At 41.7% G+C, this 9,274-nt stretch overlaps 2 protein-coding genes across 2 annotated transcripts in view; both read right to left on the bottom strand.

Annotated features, from left to right (window-relative positions):
* Positions 1–645, bottom strand: part of LOC101342431 (cytochrome P450 4V2) — a 16,875-nt gene extending 16,230 nt beyond the window's left edge. The window contains 2 exon segments of the mRNA XM_012557388.1: positions 30–277; positions 557–645. Coding sequence (XP_012412842.1) covers positions 30–277; positions 557–645 — 337 coding nt within the window.
* A 7,062-nt stretch (positions 646–7,707) lies between these two features.
* FAM149A (family with sequence similarity 149 member A) overlaps positions 7,708–9,274 on the bottom strand; it is a 29,632-nt gene continuing 28,065 nt past the window's right edge. Inside the window, exon 11 of the mRNA XM_023737199.1 lies at positions 7,708–7,781. Within this exon, the coding sequence (XP_023592967.1) occupies positions 7,708–7,781 (74 nt within the window). The remainder of the gene's footprint in view (positions 7,782–9,274) is intronic.

Here is a 9,274-nt window from a genome sequence, read left to right as displayed (position 1 = left end):
GCTCGGGAGCAGGGGCGCAGCCAGCTCACGTCTCCATCCGGGGGCCGGGGTGGGCGCAGCCCCGCTGCCCCGAAGCGCCCGCCTCGGGACCGGCGACCCCGGCTGCGGGGGCTGCCGAGGCCCTGGGTCAGCTCTGAGCCGCGCAGGCTGGCGGGGAAAGCGCCGCGAGGGAGGTACCGGGAGCCGCGAAGCCTGCGCAATGCGCCGAGGCCTCGGGGCTCGGTTCAAGCTGAGCGCGAAAGACCGGAAAGCGGCCTCTGGGGCTCCACAGGCCGTCCTGAACGCAAGAGAAGACACTTGGGGTGGCAGGGAGGAGAAGGGAGGTTAAATATTGGGGCAGTTTTGGGATGGAGGTTAGGACTTGTCGCGAGCAACAGCCTCGGGCGCCCTAAGGGCCTGGGGGTGCTGAGCATGGGCTTCAGGACCCGGCTGCCGGAGGTAGGGGATTTTGGCTGCGGTGAGAAGTCTGTTTTCAAATTATAATAAAGAGGCATCTGGGTTGAAAGCCAGCCTTTGAAGCCTGTTTCGTTCTTTTTTTCCAGGTATCTAACCGCACACTGCCTTGCGCAGCCGGCAGTGCTGCGGTCCTCTGCCGGGATTGGCTGCCCGCGGAGGCTTGTATCCTGGATTCTGCTTCCTGGCCATTGAGAGCAGTCGCCTGCTTTGACCTAGTGTAGCTTTGGGGACACAACCCTAAAGAACCCAGTTCTCAGGTTGTATGAGAGGACTCTGGCTGAGACACTGGAGAACTAAATGAGGTGGTTGTGATCCGGATATTGTTCAAATTTCCTCTGAAAGGATGCCCTCATTCGCCCGAGGGCTGTGTTCTCTGACTACCAGTTTCTCTCTCTCCTCCAGGTGGAGGTGCCCGATCCTGGGTCGAGTTCCCTTGTCTACACGTGATACTTCTTACAAAGTGGCTAGGCGAGGAGGGGCCCTTTCCTAATAGTAGGTCCCTAAGCATTAGCTGCTCTGCGGGAGAAAAGATCTGGCCATATGCTCCCATGAAGATTGTAGCCTAGGAAACCCTATGGGGCAGTTCTACTCTGTTATATAGGGTCGGTATGAGTTGGAATCGACTGGAGAGCACACAACAATAAAGCTGTAGCTGAAGTGACCTGGAAGATGGAATCCTTGAGAATGCTCGGACTCCTGCTTTGCTGAAATCGATTAAATCATTGGTAGCTACTGTTGCGGTTGCTCACAGCCGCCTACCTGCAGAGCCTCTTTGATGCAGAGGAAAGCAAGCCTAAGGCTTTTCTTGGATTGAGTTTTTAAAATCATCTCTACGTGCCGACGGGGAAAGGGGTTGGTGAAACAGTAAGTGAAAAGAAACACATCCAAGTTGCAGAACAGTATAAAACATAATTCCAGCTTTGGGAGAAAAAATTTTTATGCAGTTAGACAAAAGTCTGGAGAGATACCAATTCCGGAGTGAGAGCACAGAAGAGAAATTTATACTTTATTCACTTCCATATTGCTTAATGTCATAGATTGAATTGTGTCCGCCAAAAATACCTGTCAACTTAGCTAGGTCATAATTCCCACTATTGTAGGATTGTCTTCCATTTTGTAATCTGATGTAATTTCCATATGTGTTGTAAATTCTATCACTATGATGTAATAAAATGGATTAATGGCAGTTATCCTGATGAGGTCTGCAAGATTAGATTGTGTTTTAAGCTAATCTCTTTTGAGATATAAAAGAGAGAAGTGAGCAGAGAGACATGGGGACCTCATACCACCAAGAAAGCAGTGCCAGGAGCAAAGCGAGTCCTTTGGACCTAAGGTTCCTGCGCTGAGATGCTCCCAGACCAAGGGAAGACTGATACGTCACAAGGACCTTCCTCCAGAGCCGACAGAGAAAGCCTTCACCTTGAGCTGATGCCTTGAATGTGGACTTGTAGCCTACTAGATGGTGAGAGAATAAATTTCTCTCTGTTAAAAGCCATCCACTTGTGGTACTTCTGTTATAGCAGCACTAGATGACTAAGACACTTAATCACTGTACATCAGATCATTTTTTAAATGTATTTCATACTTTATATATTCTGGCCTTTAGTTTCCTCTTTTCTAAAGGGTCCACTGTTGTTGTTGGGCGCCATTGAGTCCATTTCCAACTCATGGCGACCTCGTGACAGAAGAACTGCCCCATAGACTTTTCTTGGCTGTCTTTACAGGAGCAGATTGCCAGGTCTCTCTCCCGTGGAATGGCTGGGTGGGTCCAAACTGCCCATCTTCCAGTTTGCATCTGGGCGCTTAACCTTTGCGCCAACAGAGCTCCATTACAAGGTCTATTACAGCTATAAAAGTACAAGATTTGTATCTATCTGATTCTCTGCTGATCTCCGTAGACAATGCGAAGGAATATAACACAACTGCTGGCATCAGGAAGCGGACAAAAGGCTGTGCTCCACGTAGGCACAGGTGATGAGCTGAGCCAAGAAATACTCTAAACCTGGCAAGGGGGCAAAGGGTTCAAGAATTGTTTCCAATATGAAAAAGATCTTTAAATTAGATTATTACCTCTTCCTGGTAACCACCAATGAACATTAGTTTCTTTATGTATATTTGTTCTTGTCTTCTTATAAAAGAGGGATCATACGATATTTGTCCTTATGTGCTTGACTTACTTCACTAAGCGTTATGCCCTTCAGGTCTATCCATGTTGTAGTAAATTTCACCAACTCATCATTGTTCTTTGTGGTTGCATAATACTCCGTTGTCTGTATCTACCACATTTGGTCATCCATTCATCCGTTGATGGGCACTTTGGTTGTTACCATTTTTTTTACTATTGTGAATAAAGCTGCAGTGAACACAGGTGTGCATGTCTGTTCGTGTCACTACTTTTAGATCTCTAGAAGTGAGATTGCTGGATCACAGGGTAGTTCTCTTTCTAAAACTTGAAGCTTCTCTACAGAAAGCTTCAAGGGAGAATCTACTGAAAAGATACGTGGAGTATGAAGCTTTTTTCGTTTCAATTTTGTTAGAAAAAGTAAATTATCACATTTTTGGTAAAAAGACTTGTAAATGATTCAAAATTGGTTTTCAGCGGAACATGCTCCTCTCTCAGATCCTGCCATCCGCTCGGGCTCTCCAAAGGACAGCACTCTGGCAACTTCCCCCTCCTGTGTTATCAGGTTTCCACTCTCTTGCATCATCGCCAACAGTATAGAACATGTTGCAATTTCTCCCATCTGAAATATATTCTTGAATCACGTTTCCCTCTAGATCCAGTTCTCTGTTCCCCATTCCTGAAAAATTCCTTAAGATATTTGTCTGTACTTCCTGTCTTCAATTGTTCTCCTCTCCTGAAACCACTGCAATTGGTCTTTTCTCTTGTTCCTTCCACTGAAAATGATCTTGTCTAGGTCATCAATGAAGGCTATGTGGCTAGATCTTTATGTCAATTCTCAGACCTTATCTAAATTGATCTGTCAACAGCATTCAACATATTTGAAAGTCACAGTCACCTCTTTGAAAAACTTTGTGATTCATTTGACTTTGAGAATTCCACTCTTGATTTCCTGTCTCCCTTACCTGCTATTCTTTGCCAGTCTATCCTGGTTTTTCTTCACATTCTAGACCTCTAGATGCTAGAATGCCCAGGGCTCAGAACTCTTTTTTCTTCCATTTTCTACATTCTTTTGGTGATGAAATCTGTCTCTTGACTTAAATACTATCTTCATGCTGACAATTCCCAACTTTATATCTCCAGTCTGCACCTCTTCTCTAAACACTAATCTTGAATACCCAAATACCTCAACATTTCCACTTAGTTACCTAATTTTGTTGTTATGCTGTCAAGCTAGTCCCTGACTCAGGGGGGCCCCATGCACAATGGAACATCAGACTGTTGTGATCTATAGGGTTTTCACTGGCTTGTTTTTTGAAAGGAGAACACCAGGCCTTTCTTCCTAATATGTCTTGGTCGGGAAGCTCCGCTGAAACTTGTCCAGCATCATAGTAGCACACAAGCCTCCAATGGTGGCTGTACATGAGGTGCATTGGCCGGGAATTGAGCCTGGGTGTCCCACACAGGAGGGACTTCTACCACTGAACCGTCACTGCCCTCAGACGTCTGACTGGCATCTCAAACACGAGATATCCCAAAACGCCCCCAAAGTGGCTTCTTGTGTAGTCTTTCCAATTTCGGTAAAAGTCAACTCCATCCTTCTGAAGTTTTTAAGCCAAAAGCCTTGGAGTCATTCTTGACTTTTCTTTTGTTCACGCTCCATAACTAATCCAACAGCAAATCTTGTTGGCTCTAATTCCAAAACATACCCCAAAGCCCTCGACTCCTCACCTCCTGTACCACTACCATTTGATGTGAAACACAGCTCTTGTTGGAGAACATCACTCCAAAACTCTCCAGTGTCTTCCTAGTTCAGATTGCTTACTCTTTCCCACAAGTCCATAAAAGACCTTAATCCCTTGCTTCCTGTTACCTTCCTGATCTCAGCCCTATTATTCACCCCCTTGCTAATCCCTTTCCATGTCCCTCTGGCATCTTTGTTGTTTTTCAAACCTTCCAGGTATGTTCCTATTGTAGGCCTGCGTGTTTTTTCCTCTGCCTAGAATTGATTTTTCCTGATAGCTACATGGCTTAAATTCACCTTCGAGAGTCTTTGCTCAAGTTAGAAATAAATGAACAAATAACCTGTATATTAGACACTGCAGAGAAGAGAGACATTTGCACAGATTATACAAAAATTAGTAACCGAAGGAAGCTTATATAACTGTAATTAATTTTTGAAAACTCTGTCAACACTTTTATATTTTATTAAAAATAAAAAACACTTAAAAATCTGAACAATGATCTGTAGTCATAAAAAAACACTGACAATAAAAAATATAATACCCAAATGATTCATTATATTACAAAACATACACCTTAATTGTATAGCAGTCCCATTCCAGTTCAGAATAACATTAACATGGATACTTCCTTTTATATTAGATTTACAAAATCTAGCAGTTTCCTATAGTCTTTTACATTTTCTTAGCCAGATTAATTTTAAGTTCCTTCATTCCTATTTTGAATAAAATAACAAACATTCTAATTAATGTAGTCACTAACTTGAATTTAAAAACTGATTTCAGAAATAATTCAATTTGATCTTTCAATTTTTAACAGAAAAATTCTCAGATCAGACTCATTTGTCAAAGCAGAATATTATAAAAACACTCTTAATTTTTACCTAATCAGTCTTAAAAGCACCATCTCAACCTAAAAATTAACTATCTGTAATACAGGTGTCCAAATATGTGCTATGAGAAAGTCATTTTTAAAAATTAGTAGCAGAGCCAAGTCCTCATGGACTCTATAAAATGGTATTTTACCTCCCAGTCAAAGATGTTTAGAAGATATGATTCAAGATCATTGTACTTGGTTATGTTTTTTAAAGTATCATTTTAACAATATGTATAATGATAGGTTTTTATTTGCAAAACTCAAGTCAAACAAGGTAAGTCTACCATAAAAATGTATTTAGTGGTTCTCCTCCAAGGAAAAATAATTTATCTTGGATAAGAGCTTGCTCCTAACCACAAGGTCAACAGGTAGAATCCACCAGCTGCTCCTTGAAAACTCTATGGGGTAGTCCTACCCTGTCCTATAGGGTAGCTATGAGTTGTAATTGACTCAATGGCAACTGGTTTGGGTTTCTTTTGGTACCCTAACTTCGGAGCCCTGGTGGCACTGTGGTTAAGAGCTCAGCTGCTAACCAAAATGTCGGTAGTTTGAATTCACCAACCGTTCTTAGAAACCCTATGGGGTAGTTCTACTCTGTCATATAGGGGCGCTATGAATTAGAATCAACTTGATGGCAGTTTTTTTTTTTTTTTTTTGGTTTACCCTAACTTCCTGTTAGTTTAGGCTGCCTGTCAATCATTTTCCCTTCTAAGCAGTCTGGGCTGATTAGGAAGGATCTGGATGGGCCCTGGAAATTGATATAAATGTCCTAAACAGCTCTGGGTAGAAAGGGCATGTCTAGCAGGAATTATGGACCAGAAAGCACCTTACCGGTGACCCTTACGAGCAGGGGTTCTGTACTGCTTATATGGCAAGAATTTCCCGCAGGTTTGATAACTGCTACATTAAGGTGGACTTTTCTCTTTAAAAGTTTCCAATGTTTTGGAAAAATGTAGGAAAATCTCAAAATGCTTTGGTCTGTATTGTGTGGGTAGCTAAGCACTAGGAATATTCTTTAGTGTTATGGGGCTGTGGCCGAACAAAGGAGGTATGGACACAGTGATCACCCTCATGCCTACTCCCTAAAATGTCCCTTAATATAGAAAATGGAGTAGAGCATGTAACAGAGAAATTATCAATCAGAGGCAAGACTCTAGGGCCATTTTGGTTTTGTCCCTCTGTGATGAAGAACAACACAAATTCTGGTCTCAACACACTTTTGAATTTACAGACATCTATAAGGAGCCAATGATCCCCTTTCTTACAACCAAAAGTAAGCCTGAAAATAGTCTGTTATATATTTATATGGTATACATGTATACATTTTCATTTTGGATTAATACAGATGGGATTGATAGAATACAGTAATTTATCTGATAGAAAGGAAGAAATTATGCTGACTTGGTGAGCTGAAAGCATCACAGTGAATCTAAGGATTGAAACCACTGAGAAGAAAACAATGGGGGACAAAAGAAAAACTACCTAGAGCCTTGCCTCTGATGGGTAATTTTTTCCTCCACATTCTCTATGCCATTTTCTACATTAATGTCAGAAAGGATAACATGCTGTTGAAAACAATGAATAAATAGAGCAGGGCAAAGGACAGAGAGGGAAGAGAGCAGCTAGTTTAGATGGAGGGGTCGGGGACAGCTTTACTGCTGAGAAGACACTTCGGCGAAGAGCAGACGGTGGTAAGCCAGGAGGTGCTGCTGCAAAGCCCTCCCTTGAACGGATGGATACGCCGATGGTGACAATCAGCGTGCAACCACATGTAATACATTTCACTTCTGATGTTTACATCTCCCTTTAAGTATCAATACATTTGGGATAATTTTAAATGCACTGCCAGAATTTGAAAATGAAAACTAGTAAGACAAAGTCAAATTGGAAGAATTATTCACTGGTATTTCTCAAAGAGGTTCAGGACTGAAGCACTGTTTTAAAAAAGTATACATAAATCAGCATAATGATTAGAATATTCTGAGCCCTTGTTTAGACGGACATATTTTATCAAAGATTAGTGCTATTTTTTAAAGAAGGAAGTAATACCTATTAGGCACTAGGATTCTGATGGAGTTATTAGCAGAAAGAAGTGCAAAAAATATTGAGACAGTTACAAAAATGAAATATTCCTAGACAGTATACTCTTATACATTTAGTGTGTGAATACATACACATTGGAATTATTTGTGTGTGTAATTGGTGAAATGATGGATTATAAACACATATTAGCATCTTCTGAGCAAAGTCAGAAGAACCTCTGGGATGTGTTCCGTAAAGAAGAAGGCTGATGTTTTGACTTGTATTCCCTTTATAATGCAAGGCTATTTCACTCCGTGGTTCAAAATGAAGTTATTTGCTTGCATTTCTCTCAGGTAGATAAAGTCTCAATCTCTGACTGTCTGACAAGCAGATACATACGATAATACTTGTCGTCCCATTTTTCAAGTGATAAATGGTGGGCTTCTGCTTCAATGTGCCCATCAGTGCTGTAGTTCAGAGAAGGAAAATCAAGATGCCACTTGGAATCTCTTTCTTGAAGTCAAGGTTGTCCTCTGAAATGATTTAGGTGGATATTGTGAACCTAAAACACAAACCAAAGAGCAATTCTCATTAAAAGATTAAAAATGCAACTTCCCGAAAGGCTCATTCTGTACCCTCTATAAGAGGATACTTTTAAGTAGAAAAATCCATCTATTTTTATGTCACTTGTACACAAACCAAGAAAGTATCACATGCAAACATTGCCATTGTGGGTCCAGAGAAGAAAGAAGAGTGCTCCACCCCAAAGCCTAGGTGCTGACCACGTATTCCCTTACTGATGATGGATGTATAAGAATCTTTTACCCAGAGGTCACATCTTTTACCCTAAGTCCCAGGATGATGAGCAAGAGAACTCTGGAGCAGGAACAAGGGCAGCTATCTTAAGAGATCTTCCCCACTGTTTAGAATACTCTCTTAGCTTCTTCACTGTTCTCCTCAGCTACAGAAAAATGTCTATCTGGTAGTAGCTACTGGTGCTTTTGACCTAAACGCAAAGGTAGGAAAGAGGCCTGCTTGTCAGAGGAAAAGAAAAGAAATCCTTAGAAATATAGGAACATGTACCTTGTGTCCCCTGGGTGGCTCCTACAGAAATGAAAAAAGACCGTTGACCATCAAGACTAATAGTTGTCACAAATTAACTAAGAGAATACATTATTGACTGGGATTAAAAAACCAAGAAAGGTATGATGTTCGCCTCAAGGAACATTCAGTCTTGTAGAGAAGACTGAATGAGGCTATGAGAGTGGGATTTGGTGAAAAATTAGGATAGCAGATTTAACGCAAATGAAGCATCCAGCTCCTTCTCCAAACTTCTATGTCTGTGACCCCAACAACCTGCTAGACATCTTCACCTGGCATGCTGAAATCCACACGTCCAAAACCGAATCATCAACACTCCTCAGCCTCCCTTTCAGTACCACCATCGACTGACCATCCACAGGATTGTCAGCCTTCACTCCTTTCTCTCACATCCTATGTGATGTTCAGCCTGATTCCATGGTGCAGGCCTCCTCCAGGAAGCCTCTCTACCCACTTCACCACCTGAATATTGAGTTGGGTGGTCCTGCTAACCACTCTCATCACCGTTTTCAATCTTCTCCACCAGACTGAACATTCCTGGAGGCAAAGATCATACCTTCCGTGGTTCTTGAATCCCAGCGTTCAGCCCAGAACTTGGTACAGAGTAAGCACCTGATACTGAATATTACTGAATAATAAACAAGCTTGGCTGCCTAATCCCCGCCCCCAATCCACAATTACATTAAGAGCTTTACCTGATAACGTAGCACGACTAACTTATATTTATTTATTTATTGTACTTCAGGTGAAGGTTTACAGAACAAATAGTTTCTCATAAAACAGTAGTACACATTGTTTTACGACATTGGTTAACAACCCCACGACATGTCAACCCTCTCCCTTCTCGACCTTTTTTTTTTTTTTTTTTGGTGAAAATATACATAGCCAAAGATACACCATTTCAAAAATTTCTACATGCACAGTTCAGTGACATCGACTATGCTCTTCCAATTG

Source organism: Trichechus manatus, unplaced genomic scaffold (assembly GCF_000243295.1).
Source record: "Trichechus manatus latirostris isolate Lorelei unplaced genomic scaffold, TriManLat1.0 scaffold00099, whole genome shotgun sequence".
Classification (NCBI taxonomy): domain Eukaryota; kingdom Metazoa; phylum Chordata; class Mammalia; order Sirenia; family Trichechidae; genus Trichechus; species Trichechus manatus.
The sequence above is the reverse complement of the archived record's forward strand: the minus strand, read 5'-3'. Positions and strand labels throughout refer to the sequence as shown.